Below are 18,395 nucleotides of genomic sequence, written 5' to 3' on the forward strand. Positions count from 1 at the left end.
GAGGCCGCAGAGGCGATTTGGGGTGGGTCCCTAATTTCCTTCTTCTTAGGAGTATCCACAGGCCACGTGTGCTGGGAATGAACACAGAGGGAGGGAGGTGGAAATAAGCCCCCACTTTGTCTGTGGGTTCCCAGGATCTGTGCTGTGTCGCAGTTGCAGACAAGTTGTTCTGAGCCAGCCAGGAGCCCCTGTGAAAAGCCGAGGAGGGTGATTTGCTCTTAGAACAGGTCCTCTTTCATGGGACCAGGATCTGTTGGCCCAGGAAGGCAGCTTTTTTCCAGCAGGGAGGGCCTGACCTGGGCTGGCCCAGGGCACGTCTCTCATTAGATCCTTGTAGCATACCTGTAGGCTCCAACATGCCCATTTTACAGGTAAGGAAGCTGAGGCCCTGAGAGTTAATGTGGGGTGCCCAGGGTTACTGAGCTCCTGAGCGGGCAAGGCAAGGATTGAACTGTCAGGGCCAGGAACTGAGCCCTCATCTGCCTGAGACTGTGCTCCCTCCACTGACCACCCCGCCTCTCTGGACCCTGCATGCATGGGAACCATCCCACCGACACCCCTCCACCCCCCTCAGCAACTCATCCCAGCCTGTCTGGCCTTTTTCAAGACCTCAGCACTGGTCAGCTCCCCGTCCCTCATCTGGGCCCAGGAAGCTCCAGCTGAGGCCTCCTGCTTCCCCTGCCCGAACTGGGAAGGCTCACCTGGCCTGCACAGCCCCGTGGTGGAGCTCAGCTGCACCGACTGCCCGCTTAACAGTCTGCTCCAGTCGGACAACTCAGCTGGGCTGGCTGTGTGCCAGGGTGGTGCCAGGTCCTGGGCCAAACTCAAGTTCAATTCCCAGCTGTGTCACCTACCAGCTGTGGGACCTCAAGCAAGTTGCTTCTAGTCTCTGGTCCCCAAAGTTTCCCATCTGTAAAATTGAGCTAGCAATAGCACCACCTCGGGGTTGGGGGAACCTGGAATGAGTCACTGCTTGTGACGTTCTCTCTGTGCCTGGTGCTGCTTGTCACGTCGTGCTAGCTGGTATGTTGTACTAGCTGCTACATCAATTCAGTGAGCACTTGCTTTTGAAAATGTGAAAACAGCCTGGACCCCAGGAAACTGGAGCTCAAACCTAACCTCTCACCTATGCTTGGGGCCTCTGTGAATTACATCACTTCATCTCCTCTAGAAAAGAACACTAGCTTCAGTGAGCTGGGCCCCCCACTCTGTGCCAGGCACTGTTCTAAGCTTGTGACATGTGGTGGCTCATTCATTCCTCCAATGGTTCTAGGAGGTGAATATCTTCATGACCCCATTTGGCAGACGAACACAGAGGCAAGTTTCCCAAGCTGATACCACTAATAAGAGGCAGGGGCAAGACAGGAACTCTGCATCTGATTCCCCACCCCAAATACTCTACCCCTGGGCCCCACTCCCTGATGGGCTCTGGCTGAAACCCACGCTGAACACCTGCCTGGCTTATTCCTGATGGGATGACCTCGCATTTATTCTCACCTGGAATCGGTTCCTCATCTGTCTCCAGATACTCCCCCCTTCTCCTCCAGAACCTGCACTGAGGGCTGACTGTGCCCCACCCTGGGGTAAGAGCTCTGCACAGCTTATCTCAGTGACCCCACAACAGCCCACAGCAGAGGGAGGCTCTGTCAGTATTCTCTGATGAGGACACTGAAGCACAGAGAGGTTAAGTGATCACACAGCTAACAGATTCATAACAGACATGACAGATCCGTGCCCTGGCCACACCTCTCCATCCAGACACCCTCCAAGCTCTGCCCTGTGCCCTCTTGAGGGAGCAGAGATTTACCCAAAGCTGGAAGTGAGAGACACACAGGCAGTAATACTGTTCAGCCAGCCAGGACGTCAGGGATTTGATTAAATTTATTCAATCCAGTGCATCCCGGTCCATGAAGCCAACTTGTTCATTTCACACTTCTTTATTAAGCACCTACTATGTGCAAGCCACTTCACACCTCCAAAGGTGTTGGCCAGCCCTTACCAGCCGCCCCATTCTTGGGACTGAAACATGGTTATGTCCCCCGAGACAGAGACGGAGGGAAAGAGGCAAGTCTGTATTCCGCTATTTGCCCCATGCCTCCTCCAGCTCCAGTTCCACTGTGGGAGACGACAAATGTACCTGTCAAACAGAGTCAAGTGCAGATTCAGTCTATGCCTCCCACGTGGAGAAAAAGAACACAAAAGCCAAACCACTCCTATGAAGCAGTTACTTAAGAAAAGGGAGCGTTGATTATAAATCAGACAGAAGCAGCAGGACAGAGCCTGCTGGGCCTGAGAGGGGTATGCGGACTCCGCCCCCTTCAAAGGGCGAGGGAGGGAGACAGCCCCTCTGTCCCCGCCATTTCACACTTGCTGTCAGGGGTAGTTAGCAGAGATCTCCCCGTCGTGGGGTTTTTTAATCCATTACTCAATTATTTTTTCATTACCCACTAAGGGAGCATCCTCCGGCTGGTGTTTCTTCTCCCACTGGGTCCTTTCTTCTTCTCTCCTCCAGCTGTTACCGTTTCTGCTCCCACAATGACAGAGCCAGGCTGTCGGCCCCGGAGGAATTGCCTCCAGCTGCTGTTGCAGTCTTGCTTCTCTCTGCCTTGGGGTCCGGCTTCCCCCGGGACTGCCACCCTGGTCCTCCGCTCACTGCTCCTTGGGACTTACAACATTTCAAAGCCTCAAATCAGGTGTCACATGAAGCAACTTGGAGCCCATTTAGCCGTTCTGCGGGATCAATTTTCTGAAATTGTGGCATAATAACGGGGTTTAACTGCTTGTCAGTTTCGTACAGAACAAAGGTTATCGCATGTGAGCCGGGCCCGCAAGAAGCTGGAGAAAGATGGTCCCAGCTTTAATGAAATGGCAGGGGCGCAATTGAAACCCCTTCCCCTGGGGCTGAATGGAGTCGACAAGTCACTGGCTGAGTCACCCCTGAGCCAGGTGGGGACGTAGGGAGAGTTCCACTGTGATTCTCTGCTGGAATTAAACGGCCAGTGGCGGGTTCTCGAGCTAACACGTGTTCAGAGCATAAATAAGTAGGGTGCCTGGTGACTCAGGGAGAAAATGAAGGGCTGGACGCCTTTGTGCCTGAACCTGGTGTTCACCGTGTGCTGACAGGCGGGATCCAGCCTGTGCCTCCCAAGGAGACGGGTCTGCTCTCCACTGTGAGAAAATGGGGTGTGTGTTGAGCAAACGTTTGACGGAGCTGTGAGCCAGCTTTCCTTGAAGCTGGTCTCTACTCTCGGGGGGCGCATTGTGATGGTGTCTGAGCGGCTGAGCCCTGCCCGCCCCCAGGACCCTCCGGCTCAGGAGGGGGTGGCAGAGGTCTGGGAGACAAGACCCCAGTTCCCAGGAGCTTGGACCTCACTGGGGACTCGGGGCTGCTCTGTGGGCAGCTGCAGAAGTGCCCGCATCTGTCAGAGCCTTGCCCCTGTGGCCTCTGCGACTCTGACGTAAGGTCTGAGAGTCCGACATCCAGCTGGCAGCCAAACCACGGGCATCTAATGAAGTGTGGAAGCATTTTAGGGGAGGGGGTTTCAGGAAGGGGGTTCAGCACTAGCCGAGGAGGCATCCAGAATTAGGGAGACTGGAGTGAGGCCTAGGTGTGAGGCGGGTCAAGACAGGGCCCGAGGTGGGTAGGGTGGGTGTGGCGGGGGCGGGGGGGGGGCAGGGGAAGGGAGAGGTGAGTGCAGGGAGGATCGGCCACCAGCTAATCTGATGGGTAGAGATGGATGGAAGGAAAGACAGACCGACAGTGGATAAATCGGTGCTTCTAGATGCCTCGTGTGGAGAAGGGCGACCTGCACAGCTTGTTGAAAACGCAGAGTCTGTGGTGCCCAGGCGTGGAGCCCAGGAATCTCTATACTAACAAGCTCCCTGGGAGATCCCATGCCCAAACTCTGAGAAACCCTGGAGGAAAATGGGCAATTGCCGTTTTCTCTGAGCTTCTAGCATACGGCAGGTGAACACACAGAGCCTCCGTCCCCATTGTTCTGCGGTTTGATTTCTGGTATCGAGGTGAAATTCACTCACGTAAACTCACCATTTTAAGTGCACAGTTCAGCGGCATTTAGTACCTTGACCGTGTTGTGTGGCCACTGCCACCATCCAGTTCTACAACATCTTCAGCCCAGATGGGAACCCAGACCCAAGGAGCAGGCAGTCCCGTTCTCCCTGCCCACCCCCTGCCCCTGGCATCCGCCAGTCTGCTTCCTGTCTCTGTGGATTTCCCTGTAAATATTCCAGATGTTTCCTAGAAAGGGCATCATCCAATAGGTGGCCTTTTGTTCTATGACCAGCCTCTTAAGGAGACACGGTGGCGACCCTGCCAGGTGAGCACGCCCCTTGGTGGCCCTAAGCACTGCTGGGGGCTGAGCCATGGAGTCCCCCAGTCGGCACTGTTCTCAAGCCCACTGTACATACCTGGGGACTGAGGCTGGCCGAGACGGGTGGTCACCTGCCTGCGCTCCCACGTGGACTTGACCCAGGATACATCCAGACACCGTCACTCACCTGCCACCTCTGGGCTCCTGCACAAGTATGTGTTTGTCTAACATCGTGTCATTAAGCAAATGTTTGAGGACTGAAGGACAATAGCTTAGCCACCTGCTCCTGCCCTGGGCTGGTCTCCCTTCCCCTCTGCGTCTGTGTGCTGTGGTGTCTGCTGGGCTCTGGATTTCAGGGTGATAGGCTTGTCTCTCTGGCCCCTTTGTATGGCTGTTGAGGTCAAGGCCACTTGTCCATCTCTGTGCCACTGATGGAGCTGGGCACACAGCTTGTCCTCAGGTGGGTGGGAAGCCATCGCCCCGACCCCGACTGCTCTTCAGTCCTAGGTCCAGGTTTCTGCCAGGTTTATTAACCAGTCACTTGACTCCTCAGTTTACCCATCTGTAAAAGGAGTGCGTTATACTCGCATTGAGGGCTTGGGGGTGGGATGTAGCCACTGGGCGTGCAAAGGCACCACGCCGGGGCCTGGTGTCAGCTAGACGCTGTATAACACTCATATGATGCAGTTGGCATGTCGACAAGGAGAACCATCATTGGGAACCTGAAAGGGAAAGTTCACTGCTGTTCTCGTGGCTGGTGTAAGAGGGAGGGCTGCAGGAGCACAGTTGCAAAGGCTGGACACTCGGTTTTCTCCCCGCCTTTGCCCAGCCCAGTAGAAGGTGGAGGACCACACTGCTCATAGTGCCCGGCTCTGAGCTGAGACGGGCGCTGCCCTGGGCTCTGCGTGAACCTTCACATCTCCCCTCCCCCCTCCACAACTCCACCTTTTCGCTCCAAAGCAGACATGGCAAGTTCAGTACCACAGAGTCCAGGCAGAAGGGCACAGTGGGGTCTGTGGCCAGGTAGGGAAGGTATGCCGAACGGGGATGGTCACTTCTCACTTCCAGTCTTCTGGTGCCAATGCTTCCGATTTTTAAAGCAGAGGTAGGAAAGTCATAATTTTATCTCAAATGTCTTTGTGTCTTAAATACAGCCAAGCCAAACAAGCCACTGTCTCCACTCCTCCCCCGCAGGGTCCAGTCTTGGTCCTGGTCAACCCACAGATACCTCTGGTCCCAAGAGGAGTTGATTTCTTTCTGACACTGAGGAGGATTTTCAGAGGCTTCCTGGAGGAGGTGGCCTTTGAACTCTAGTCTGTTGGGAATACAAAGCAGGATGTAGCAGCTAAGAGTGCAGCTCAGCAGTCAGACCCCCGTGTGGGTTTGAAGCTTGAGGGAGTGGCCTTGGCCCACAGGGACTCCTCCTGTGACCTGGGGTCCCCAGGATGGTTAAGAGCACAGGCTCTTGGACCAGCCTGCCTCGCCTCTCACTGGCTGGCTATGAGTTGATTTACCTGTGCCTCAGTTTCTTCATCTGTAAAATAGGAAAGTGATCCAGTCTCTGCCTCACAGGTGGGTGAGAGGGCTGAACGGGTCAATTTGTGTGAAGTTCTTAGTCCAGTATGTTGTCGCCCTCACTCACCAAATGGTGCAGAAGAAGAGACTGTCTCTGTCACCAGTGATTTGAGGGCTTCTTGGCCCCTGACCTTCTGGTTGTCCCCTCCCTGACTGCAGCTGCCACCTTCATGGAGCACTGGAAGCGGAAACAGATGCGGCTCAATTACCGCTGGGACCTCACAGGCTTCGAGGAGGAGGAGGTGAGTGGCTTTGGCACTGCACCCCCATACCCTCTGTCGTGTCCTTCTGCCCCACCCCGGTCCCATTACTTCCTAGGGACTCACAGGGAAGCCCAGGAGGGTCGTGGTGTCCAGGCAAGGCTGCTCCCCGCCTATTCTTTGGTATAAGAGTTGCCTGTGGTTGCCAGGGCGACCGTTTGATGTCCAGTGGAGTGTTACTCATCTCAGAGCTCACATGGGTGCACCACCCACCAGTGTGGTCAGGGACACTCGCCACGGCTCACCACACTGACCTCATCGTGGCTGGGGGAGGCCGGGCGGGTCTGGGAGGGAATCGAAGTCCCCAAAAGCAGCCATGAGCCTTTGCCCTAGGTGCCAAGGCCGCACTCCACAGAGCCAGCCGGCGGGCGTGGCTGAGAAGTGGGAGCAGAGCTTTTCCTAAGAGGGAAAACCAGATGCTGGCTGGGCGTCTTTGTGTTCCCAAGAGAGGGGCGTTCAGGATCGAATGGGCTCTGGGGTGGTGGGGAATCCTCTCCCCGGGATTCCTCGGGGGAACCCTGAGTGGGCAGCTCCAGCCAGAATTCCCCATGGGAGGAGTGGGAATGAAAAGGAAAACCGGTGCCCACAAGTAGCATGAAAAGAGCAGAGCTGTAAGGTGTGACCACGCTGACCGTGACTTAATTTTATAAAACACTGCGCTCATTTTTTAAAAGAGAAAGCTCTCCTGCATTCTCACTGTAATGTGGAAATGTCTCCGTTATTTTTTTTTAACATTCCTAGTGTCTGGATTTTGTAATATTCCCCACACAACATGCTCCCTCCTGAGGCTGAGTCTGTTGGTCAGTCTTGAGCCAAGTGTTCCGTCCAGTCCGAGAAGCTGGTGTGCGGGCTCCGTGCTAACAGGCTGTCCGTGGGCCAGGGACCAGGGTCTGCTGGAGGAGGTGTGGCAGCCTCATGGTGACGGCTCGCCCTCTGCAGCCAGGCTGCCTGGCTCCCACCCTGACCAGGCACTGCCTACACTGTGTGACCCGGGCCAGTTGTTTCACATCTCTGTGTCTCAGTGTCCTCCTTTCTCACGGGGAATGGGAATAGCCCTCACTGAGGGGTCTCAGTGGGTCAGATAGAAAACGCTTAGAGCAGGAGGTGCCCTGTCACCTGGCTAGCCGCCTCTAGGCTCAACCCTCTTCCACAGCGGGTCTCATTGTCCCGTTTCATACATGGTGGCACCGAGACAGATGCAACTGTTCACCAACGCGCGGCTCTTTAGGGACAGAGCTGGGCATGGAACCCTCTGTGCCCTGTGGCAGACAGCAGTTACCTGGGCGTGTTCTTTCCTTGTTATTGTTTCAATTAGAAAGATTGTAATACAACAAAGAGTAGACTATGTCATATTCTAGAAGTAGCTTTAGAATGTCCTTTTCATGATGTCCCTGGGGTGGGGGAAGTTGGGGGAGGAGGGCCAGTCCCGTTTGTTCAACCCCTTGGGGTCCATTGCATAATCTCTTCACCCTGATGCCCAGTACTTGGTTTTGGCGTGGCAATTGGAGCCATTGGGCAGGGGCCCAAGGGTCCTGACTGAGTCCCCTAAGGCGAGTCTGCCTCCCCGCTCCATGGCTGGCCAGGGCCTCTTCTGGGAGTTTATCATGTGAGGTGAACCCCAGGTGTTGGCACTGGGAGCAGGAGAAGCCTGTAGCCACTGGGCCCGTGTGCCCCTTAGCTGAATCTGAGACAGCGCACTCCAGCACTCCCTTGGGAATTTCCAAAACCACGAGAACTACAAAAGCATCCACACCCATGGTTAATCCTAAAGCAGCCGTGGCCGTCAGCGGATCTCGGATTCCCTGAGGTTTCCTGTCCACCCCAATCCTTTACCTTCGTCCTGGTTCTTGAGTAAATGACCTTTAGAGGATGTGCCCTGTTTCTTTAAAAACAACACAAGTAATGAAATCTTTTTGTTTTGTTTTCACGTTTCTGGTTCCCTGAAGGAGGCCATCAAGGTTTGGAATTTTTTTGTCACTCTTCTATCTTCCCATAGCCTCTCCCTGGGAGAGGGATCTTTTCGGGCACCTGATCCGTCTGTTTCTACCGTGCAGCTCCCTGCAGCGCTTCCACCGTGGCTGGGGGTCTCCGCTTTCTCCCCCACCTCCGAGTCTCTCCTTAACCCCATTCTTCTGTTCCAGTGCCTTCACTGACCTGCTCTGGGCTCCCCCGAGGCCTGGCGCCTCTGGTCTGCCCGCGCTTGCTGACACTTACTGCCGTCTCTTCCAACCCCCACAGCTCCTGATAGAACGTTCTCAGGGCCAGTTCATGGCTGGGTGTTCACAATGAGAAAGTGGGGTGCAGGGCACAGCCAGGCTCTGTGATCTTCCCAATGGGGTGGGGTTCCCAAAAAGGGGGGGAATCCTGGGCGGGCCGCGTATGGGGAGTCCTAAATTAGAAATGGTATAAACAGCCAGCTACGAACTGGCCCCAAAGGGTGCCCAGGATGAATGTAGGGACTGCACTTGCCATGCGTGCTCATGGTGAGGGTCTCAAATTCACAATTCACAAGTCTCTGTGCCCACTTGGTTTCTCTCACAGGACCATCCCAGAGCTGAATATGAAGCCAGAGTTTTGGAGAAGTCACTTAGGAAAGAATCCAAGAACAAAGAGGTATGGTGGCCACTGCTGGTGGCTTTCCCAGCAGGAAAACAGTGTATATTCATCAGCAGTGTAGACCGTGGGTCAGCAAATGCTGTATGTTCAACAGTATAGACCAGGGGCTAGCCCCCAGACAAGGGCCAGATAGTAAATAATTAGACTCTGCAGGCCTGTCACAACTACTCAATTCTGCCATTGTAGCTCAAAGGCAGCCATAGGCAACAGGTTGGGGGAAAAAAAAGGAGGGGTGGGGCTGGCTTGTGTTCCAATAAAACTTTATTTATAAAGACAAGCAGGGGGCCAGATTTGGTCAGAGGCTGTAGTTTGTCCAACCTGCTATATAGATCTACCTTCTTGATCTATCCTGAGGGAGATCTCAAACTTCAGCCAACATTTCAACATCAAGAACTGGGCAGCTTTGCAACTGCTTCACAGTACACTAGACATTTCGTTGTGTCTACTGCTCTGTGTTCTGTGTTGAAGGATGAAAAGCAAGGGTTTGCCTAACCAGGGCCCCTGAGCAAATGGCAAATTCCTTGTTTTACTCACAGACAATAACAATGGGAGAGAGGAGTGTTCCTTTTGTGATGTTCTTGAGGCCATCATCTTTTTATAATAAATGCCTTTCTTTCTCCCCAATCCTCTCATTTGAATTGGCGGTCTTACATAGGCAACCTGAGTTCTCACAAACCTCCAGAGGTGCTTGGCTGTTTTTTTAATAGGTTTTATACATGACCTGGGACAAGCACAGAGCGCCTGGGCCCTTGGCACCAAACTGCAGCTGGGGAAGTTTGCATCAGTTCTCGAAGGGATGGGAGACCGTTAAAGGATGCGTGTCTGGGCGCCAGTGTTTGCTCTCCCCTTGGCACACTTAGCCTCTGGGCCGATCAGGATAAAAGCCAGGGCTTATCTTTCCTTGTCATGTGTCACGTGGACAGAGTTTGCTGGTTCAAAGTGGCCAGGGGTCGCAATGGCTGACATCGCATCTAGGGGGTGAAGTGGGTGCACCAAAAGCCCCCTCTCGGGTCCCACTTCCCGTAACACAGCAAAAATACAGCTTAGTCCTGCTGCAGCCAGAAAGGAGTTGCACTTCTCCATACACCCTCTTAGAGTCTGAGTAGGACTCAAGGCTGCAAAGAAAATAACCACGGACGCGTGAGTGGTTCCCTGGTCAGGACACTGTCTTTTCTCAATGTAACAAATCAGAAGTTCCGCCTGTCCCAGTGCAGGCTGCCTTCTGAGCAGTCACCCTGTGGCCTTGAATGGCTCCATTACCCGCTCTGTGCCCTGTTTCCCCCTCCTAAAGGGACAGGCGTGGATGCCAATGGCTCTGAAGCCCCATAGGCCTCCACGGGGGCCGCTAAGACCCGTGCTCAGTGCAGCAGCCTCCGCCCCAAGACTGTGTTGAGATGACGGCCCCAGGACAGCCCACGCGTGGCTTCACGGTGGCACCTCTTAGCGTGAGCGTGGATGGGTCCTTCATCCCTTCCTACGTGACAAAGAGGCTTAGTGGCACACGTCACGTCCATTTACATCAAGGGACCTAACCAAGCCCCAGCAGTGGGTCTGGGCAGCTGTGCCACAAGTGCCCTTCAGACTCCTAGGGACTCGTCTTCTGGCTGGGACCCAAGGTCTTTGTCACATGACAGCAACAAGGTACGGGGGTCGGTTTTGCAGGCCATGATGCAGACCCAGGCCCAGGATGGCGGTCCAACCCTTTATTTTCTCCTCCATTTCACTGGCTCCCAGCGGCCACTTTATAGTTTTCATTTCCACCCCCAGCTATGGCACCAGATTCATTTTTAAAAAAAAATCCACTCCTTAATTGGTTAACGTTCGATTCTGAGTGTGGCTTCCTTTGTGTTGGCGGCCACTCCACGTCTGCGTAAACAGACCGTCTACATTACAGCGGCGGCTGGCTGGTGAGCGGGCTTCTGCGCTGGAGTCTTGGTGTTGGAAGCCTGTCTGCTGCTTCACTACCTGTGTGGCAGCCTTTCTGTTAAGAGCATGGGTCTCTGCCATCTCTCACTGGTGTAAAACACCCAGAACCTGGATCAGCCTTGGCAACAAGCACACGAGGGGTCAGTGGTGACCTGGGCCCCACCGTCTGCCAGCACCTCCTCACCCCTCACCCCACGGTGCTCTCTTGTTCCCTCCCCCACCCTCAGAAGCACCGGAATATTCCAGAGGAGTCAACAAACAAATGGAAGCAGAGGGTTAAGACAGCCATGGCGGGGGTGAAATTGGTACTTTTCTATTTCGGGGGCAACGCGAGCCTTGACTGTTTGCAGACGACCAAAGTCCATTTTTGTTGTGTGTTTTTTTTGCTCAACAAACTCTGTATTTTTGTTAACATCACATCCATGTTTCCTTCCCTTCTTGCCACACCCAGCGAGCTGTGACGCGTGTTGAGATGTCACTGCTGCATGGCTACACTGGGTTCGTAGGGTGGGGGGGCTCTGCTTTATTTGGAGCTTGTGAAACGTGCCTGTCACCACTGCCTGCCAGCGGTTCTCGGTCTTCTTGTTAACATGCATGCGACCCGCCCCAGAACAAGTGGCTTCCAGTGTCATGTCAGCAGCACTCATTGACCCAATCCATGCATTCTCCCATTGAAAAATCCACCCCGATTCTTGAAACATCCCAGGTTAGAGACAAGCTTCTACTTTAGGTTCCTCAGGACCAAGAAAGCCTTCAGGCCGTATGTCACCAAGGTCCACGTTGCTACGTGGCAAACAGCGTTTGAACTTGTCATGCTAGTTGCTTGTTTCAACTTGCTCTGCAAAGGAAAAATAACTATTATGGTCTGGGTGGCCAAGGGCAAACCCACCTTAGGAGTAAGACTTTCAGCCAAAGCAATGGATTCTAGATACGGGCTTCTCCCCGACGTGGATTTAATCGTCTCATTTAGAAAAGCGTGTGGCACTATTATGCCCCATGCGTGGATGAATCACGTTTAAATGACTGTTTTCTCTATTACCTATGTGACATCATTTCATAGGTAATGAGACCCCAGATGTTTCTTTGAATACTAGATGTTTACATGCGCTCATCACCTGCACATTTTCTTAAAGGTGTTTCTGAGTATTTCTGTTGTCCAAGTTCACACACACACACACACACACACACACACACACACACGGGCACACACACACCTCCCCCCGGCTGTGATGGTCCCCACGGCTGACCCAGCATTGTTTTATGTTGTAGACGGACAAGGTGAAGCTGACCTGGAGAGACCGGTTCCCAGCCTACTTGACCAACTTGGTCTCCATTGTCTTCATGGTAAGTTCTGGAAGGCTAAGGTGGGAGGACATCAGGGAACCCGCAGGGAGCGGTGCAGCGCCCTGGACGGGGGTCAGCTGTCACCATGGCAGGTGCATTCGCGGGAGGTGGTGGGGGTGGGAGAGAGTCCACCACTGCCCCTCAAATGGGAAGGGGCCAGGGCTCCTCAGTGGCCCCCAAAGGGGCTGCTTGCGCCCGGGCCCAGTGGGATGAGCTCTTTCATTCTGACAGGGACACATTTAAGTAACTAGTCATTCAGCCCCAGGATTTCACAGACACGTTGAAGACAAAACTGAGGAGTTGTTGTTTTTTAAAGAAAACCGTTAAATTTGCACAGGACAAAAGTCAGACGGCGCTTCTCAGGTGACCAGGGGCTGTGATTCCGGGCTGGTCATTGTTGCTGATTTGAATGCTCAGCCACCGCCTCAGCATGTAGGGGTTTTAATCCCACGGTCAGCCTCCTGCCGGGAAAGCCTCTGCCCCTGGCTCGCTGTGCTGTCATCCTTCCCAAGAGGTCAGGGCCACCTGTGGTCACTGTACAAATGACTGTCCCCGTGTCCCGCCCTGGAGCTTTACGTTAGAGTCCTGTATGGCCCCCCCCACCGTGTGGCCTGACCGCCAGAGACCCCGGGTGGGCTGCTGTGGGCAGAGGGCTGAGCGTGTGCCCACCCGGCCGGAAGCATCTCATTAGTCTTCACCATCTGCCTGTCCCAATACTGTCCCCTCCTGCTGAGGAGGAAACTGAGGCCCGAAGGTCTGGCCCCTCTCCCAGGCCACCAGCCAGTAGGTGATGGAGCCAGATGCCAGCCGGGCCCTCTGCCCTGAGAGCCCGCTGTCCTGTGTGAACTTGGAGACATGGAGCCAAAGGCTTGTCTTGGTTTTCCAGGTTGGAAGGGGGCCAGGGTTCCCTAATCTGAGTAATTAGAAGCAGAGTCAGGCCTCAGTTTCCCCTCACGCTCTCACACACAGTAAGAGGGACCTTAGTTCATGTAAAGGAACCTGTGGTGGGGACCCCAAGACCATGGAGCCACTCAGTAGTGTCACCGCAGAAGGAGCAATGTGGGGGGCGGAGGTGCAAAGCTGGCCGCACCCTTCTCCTGACCACAGCAGGGATCTGGCACAAGAGCCTGGGGCTCCACGTCACCTCCTTAGATGGTCTTCGTGGAACTTTAAGTTCCTTGTGTGATCAGACGCAGGGAGGTGGGCAGTGTTGGATTGGCCAGCAACTCCGTGATGCCATCAGGCTTCTCTGACCTCCTCACCCGTCCTGTGCCTCTGTCCCCTCTTGGTCACAACATGGCTACCCCTCCTCCAACATCACCTCCACTTTCCAGGCAGGAGGAAGGGAAGGGCCAAGGGGAAGGGGACGATGCCAGTGCAGGCAGCCCCTCTCTGAAGGTGCTTTCCAGAAGGCCAGCCCACAGCCTCTACTTCCCACTGGTCAGACTGTTTCACGTACCCCCCTCCTCGTCCTCCCCAGCTGCCTGAGGAATGCTCGCACTGGGGCTCCCAGCCAAGGCGGTGTTGTGGGGAGGGAAAGAGCTGGCCCTCGGTGAATCAGTCAACTTTGTCCCACACTCAGGAACTCCATTCAGTGAACAGCTTGTGGCTGAGTACCTTCTATGTGCCCAGTGCTCGGGGTCATAGGTCCTGGGGTGAACCCCCAGCCACAGCCGGGCCCTGGGGGCCCTTGCCTTCCAGAGGGGCATTGCACCCAGAAAGGGACACTGCTTGTAGGGCTTGTGTACCATGGGGAACTGCCAGCCCGTTGGCTGGGAAAGGGGGGCACCTTGCTGAGTCACCCTACAGGCCCGGCCCCCCCTCCCCCACGCAGGCACGTCTCCAAGGCCTGGGCGGTGCCTTCCCCCAGGAGGGCCCTCTTGGCAGGGGTCAGGGATTTTCCGAGGAAAGCCCTCATTCCCAGAGCTGGCTGGGAGGGGTACCCACACCTCACAGTGGGGCCTCCCCTTCATCAGGGTGTGGTGTGGCCCTGGACAGTTTTCCTGGGTAGGGTGTAGTCACCCTTTAGTCACTGGCAGATGTGTGCAGGAGGGGAGTCACTGGCCCAAAGTTCAAAATAAGAGCTCTCCTAGGAGATTTCTCATGGCCGCGGTCTCCCTCTGGGGTGAACCAACCGCAGACTTTCAAGCTGCAAAGACACAGCATACACAGCCCCGTGCCTCTCCAGGACCCTCCTGGGAGCCACAGGGACTGTCCTAGCAGGGAGGACAGCCTGCCCTCCACACCTTTAATGGGACACACAGGGGTCGGCCTGGCGGATAGCCTGGAGCTGTCCTCTGGGTTGCAGTTGACCAGTGGCCTCACCCCTCGGGCAGGACAGGGTGAGGACAAGGGTCTTCCCAGTTGAGTTAGGGTCTTTGAGGAAAAGCAAAGGGAACCCAGGCAGAAAGACAGCTGCACACAGAACAAACTTGTCATCACAGCCAGCTCCCAACCATCTCTCAGGCAACCGCCAGCTCGAGTTTTATGGAATGTTCTAGTCCAACAGTGGGTTTGGCAAGACGAGGGGCTCGCTCTCCAGGACGAGCCAGAAGCGTGTTGGTGGCTCCTGGGAGGTTGAGAGAAGGGTCCCAATATGACTGTCTCAGCCAGGCCTGCAGCACTGCCCACTGGGATCGGACCGCCCACGCCCCACCCATCTCCATTAAACAGCACTCCACCCTAGATGTCACTGCTTCCGCTCAAAGTCACCAAGTTGTGGGGAGAAGCTCCCACCCAGTGGTCAGGCTGCTGTCCCACAAGCCAGGGTTTGTAAATCCCAGCTCATGTGCTGGGTGACCTGGTCTGGTTACCTGACCTCTCTGAACTTCAGTCTCCTCTTCTGTAAAACAGAAACCAGTCCCTTGTCATCTGTCTGTGATGTTAATGCCATAAGGCCCATGGCAAGTGGTGGGTGACAAGAAATGTCCCTGTTTGTTTTGAAGCTGAAGAGCTAGTGGGTGAAAGGAGAGCTGGGCTGAGGGAGCCCGATGAGACCCGGGGGGCCAGCTAAGGCGTCCCCTCCCCTCTCTCCTGTGCAGGTTGCGGTGACCTTTGCCATCGTCCTGGGTGTCATCATCTACAGAATCTCCACAGCCGCCGCCTTAGCCATGAACTCCTCGCCCTCCGTGCGATCCAACATCCGGGTCACGGTCACGGCCACTGCGGTCATTATCAACCTGGTGGTCATCATCCTCCTAGACGAGGTGTACGGCTGCATAGCCAGGTGGCTCACCAAGATTGGTGAGTGGCCCGGGCCGAGCCCGGGAGCAGGCAGCCCTGCGTCCCCTGGTCACTGCCGTCCGCTGAGCCCCCTCCCATGAGAGCTGAGTGGAGCGGTCAGCCTGGACCCTCAGCAGTGTGCATCTCGCTCCTTCCAGAGGTGCCCAAGACCGAGAAGAGCTTTGAAGAGAGGCTGATCTTCAAGGCTTTCCTGCTGAAGTTCGTCAATTCCTACACCCCCATCTTTTACGTGGCTTTCTTCAAAGGCCGGTAAGGACTTCTTCAGCTACTGAAACTCACTGCCTTTCTTTGCCCCACTTGCCCCTCCCAATCCAGATGGGAGGCTCCCCTCCCGTGTCCTGCAGGTGGGAGGCACCTGGGCCCAGGGCAGAGCAGTCAGTGGTTCCACTGCCACCGAGTTCAGAGAGAAGCCTGGCAGCTATTGGGTATGAGGCAGCGGGGGCCCCGGGCAGTGGGGACCCCAGGCCACAGGGACCCCAGGCAGTAGGGACGCCAGGCAGCAGGGACCCTGGGCATTAGGGACCTCAGGCAGTAGGGACCCTGTGCCACAGGTACCCCAGGCCAGAGGGACCTGGACCATAGGGACCCCAGGCCACAGGGACCCCAGACCACAGGGACCCCAGACCACAGGGACCCTGGCCAGCAGGGACTCTGTGCCACAGGGACCCCATGCCACAGGGACCCCCAGGCCACAGGGACCCCAGACAGCAGGTACCCCAGGCCACAGGGACCCCCCAGGCCACAGGGACCCCAGGCAGCAGGGGCCCCGGGTAGCAGGGGCGCTGGGCAGTGGGAACTCTGGGCAGCAGGACTGACCGCAGATAGCAAGGACCCCAGGCAGCGAGCTCCAGGTGCTCCCACAGTGGGTAGGCGTGACTCAAATGGGCGAGTGCCACAGAAGGTCACCTTGGTGTTCCGGGCTGGTGGCCGGGTGAACCCCATGCCTGGACTCTCTAGAGCTGTTCTGGGCTTAGAGGGGCCTGTGCCCCCCCCCCGCAAAAACTCCCCACCAACCATCCTGCTGGGGCTCACAGGGTCTGACCCCAGAACCCTGCCCGAACGCTCTTCAGCATTATGTGATTTACAAGACCTACGGCTGCCCTCCCACCCCAGGGTCCCAGAGCCCAGCCAAGGGGTCCAGGCCCCCTGAGAATATCTATAACAATACAGCAGGCCCTCAGAAGACCCCTTACCCCACACATCCCACAGGAAGCTGAGAGACGGCCTCAGGGACCACCCTTACCCCAGTGTTCGAAGTCCTTGGGGGTTCCGGGGTACTGCGGTGATGGTGGTAGCGGCAAGTGCCACGGTCTGTGCTCACACAGCTTGGCCTTAGTCCCGTCCTGGGCTGGCTCCCTCCATCTGTCCCTCAGCCCCTTGCTTTCCTGTTGAAGTTGCATTTCTTACCCCCATGTGGGTTTGGAAATCACATCAACACCCTACCAACAGAAAACCCTGTGCTTGTTTTTTAGCTGATGAAACAGGCAGGGAAGAAGCCCGTAAATACACTCAAGGCTCCAACTTCAGGAATCACAGCTCAGCTGGGGCCCCACCCGGGCTCTCCCTGGGCTGGTCTCTGCTCTCTAATGCCCCTCAAACCATTGCAGGTTCGTCGGACGCCCGGGCGACTACGTGTACATTTTCCGTTCGTTCCGCATGGAGGAGGTAACTGAGCTGGATATTTCCTGCACCCTCTGATTCCACTCTCCTGGCTTTGTCCTACAGCAAACGATTCCTTGTCAGGCGAGAGCTTCCTTCCTTTTCCTGAGAACCCTCTTCTCTCCTCCAGCATTGTGGCGGGCTTTGATCTTATTAGTGTGTCCAAACAGGATTGCCCTAAAAGTCTCTTCAGAGTCAGTGGAATGAAAAAGTTACACCAATGTTTTCTTTCTTTTTTCATAAGACCTTGAATGTTTTTCTCTTTGGTTAAGATGAATTAATGAGCGGGAAAGAGAACTCAGCTACTTTTCTTTACTTTCCTATTGAAATGCCCACTTCTCTTCCCACACTCAATGCTGGTGACCTTTGGCTTCTGCTCAGTGAGTGCTCAGGCCACCGCAGGTCTGGTTAGTGCAGTAGCTGAGTCCTGGCTCATCAGACCAAGCCAGGGCTGCAGGGCCACTCAGTGGTTCAGGCCTCAGAGTATTCCAACTCCCAGAATAATTCATCTTACGGGAAAATAAGGGACTAGGTCTTCCTGATAAACACCCCGCAAAGCAGGGCGGAGAGGGCCAGGGTGCGCGTTGGGCAGGGGACCTGGACGCCTGGGGTGCAGCCTACACGTCTGACCACCCGAGTGCTGGCCCCTGAACATCCCCGGATGTGGGCGTCATTCACAGTGATGCATGTTTGCGAAAAGCCCCGTTATGACACGGCCTTTACTTAAATGGCACCCTGTCGAACTCTAATGTTTGGAGACGTTGGGGATGTGCCTTTGTAGGACAGAATAAAGCAAAGGACATCCTCTTTTATTTATTTATTTTTTAATGAAATGATGGCTCTCCAAGATACATTTTTTGATAACAGTATAAAAAGTGTTGCTAGGGACTCAGAGGAGTCAGTGGCACCCAGGGGGGGTCACCCAGCGTCCCTTGAGTTCTCTTTGCTAGGACAAGGTAAGCTTCTCACCCATCACGTGCCTGCCGGGCTCCCAGGCTAAGGCAGCAAAGCCCACTGAGGACGGGCATGAGGCCTCGGATGGGGTGGCCTGCTGCCTCCCCATGTGGCTTCCCCACTACAGGGGCCTGACTGCTGTGGGTGTGCGGGGCTTGTGAACAGGCAGCTGGTGCCAGGCACCGGGCACTGACTTGGGGAGCAGGAGGAGCCCCAAGGTCCAGCCCACCGCTGCCCCCTCCCTGGCAGTGTGCCCCCCTCTCCAGCCTGACTGCACCCCAGCAGCCTGCAGGCCAGGTGCGTTAGCTTCCGGGGTGGCTCAACAACAGAAGTTCATTCTCTCACGGTTCTGGAGGGCAGGCGTCCAAAACCAAGGTGTCAACAGGGCTGCACTCCGTGCGAAGGTCCTAGGCAGGGTTCTTCCAGGCCTCTCCCCCGCCTTCTGGTGGCTGCTGGCAATCCGTGGCACTCCCCTGCACGTGGACAC

General features: G+C 55.5%; 1 protein-coding gene across 10 annotated transcripts in view; it reads left to right on the plus strand.

Moving 5' to 3' along the window:
- The window catches only part of ANO1 (anoctamin 1), a 155,482-nt gene that overhangs the window by 119,506 nt on the left and 17,581 nt on the right, over positions 1 to 18,395 (plus strand). For 4 of the 10 annotated variants that reach the window (XM_019755675.2, XM_019755678.2, XM_019755677.2 and 1 more), the window contains 8 exons: positions 6,066 to 6,148; positions 8,113 to 8,124; positions 8,708 to 8,779; positions 10,936 to 11,013; positions 11,978 to 12,052; positions 15,094 to 15,295; positions 15,433 to 15,544; positions 16,903 to 16,960. In XM_019755675.2, coding sequence (XP_019611234.2) covers positions 6,066 to 6,148; positions 8,113 to 8,124; positions 8,708 to 8,779; positions 10,936 to 11,013; positions 11,978 to 12,052; positions 15,094 to 15,295; positions 15,433 to 15,544; positions 16,903 to 16,960 — 692 coding nt within the window. The remainder of the gene's footprint in view (positions 1 to 6,065; positions 6,149 to 8,112; positions 8,125 to 8,707; positions 8,780 to 10,935; positions 11,014 to 11,977; positions 12,053 to 15,093; positions 15,296 to 15,432; positions 15,545 to 16,902; positions 16,961 to 18,395) is intronic. The other 6 variants (XM_019755679.2, XM_019755680.2, XM_074336865.1 and 3 more) reach the window with 3 other exon arrangements.

The sequence above is a fragment of the Rhinolophus sinicus genome, linkage group LG06 (genome assembly GCF_036562045.2).
Source record: "Rhinolophus sinicus isolate RSC01 linkage group LG06, ASM3656204v1, whole genome shotgun sequence".
Lineage (NCBI taxonomy): Eukaryota > Metazoa > Chordata > Mammalia > Chiroptera > Rhinolophidae > Rhinolophus > Rhinolophus sinicus.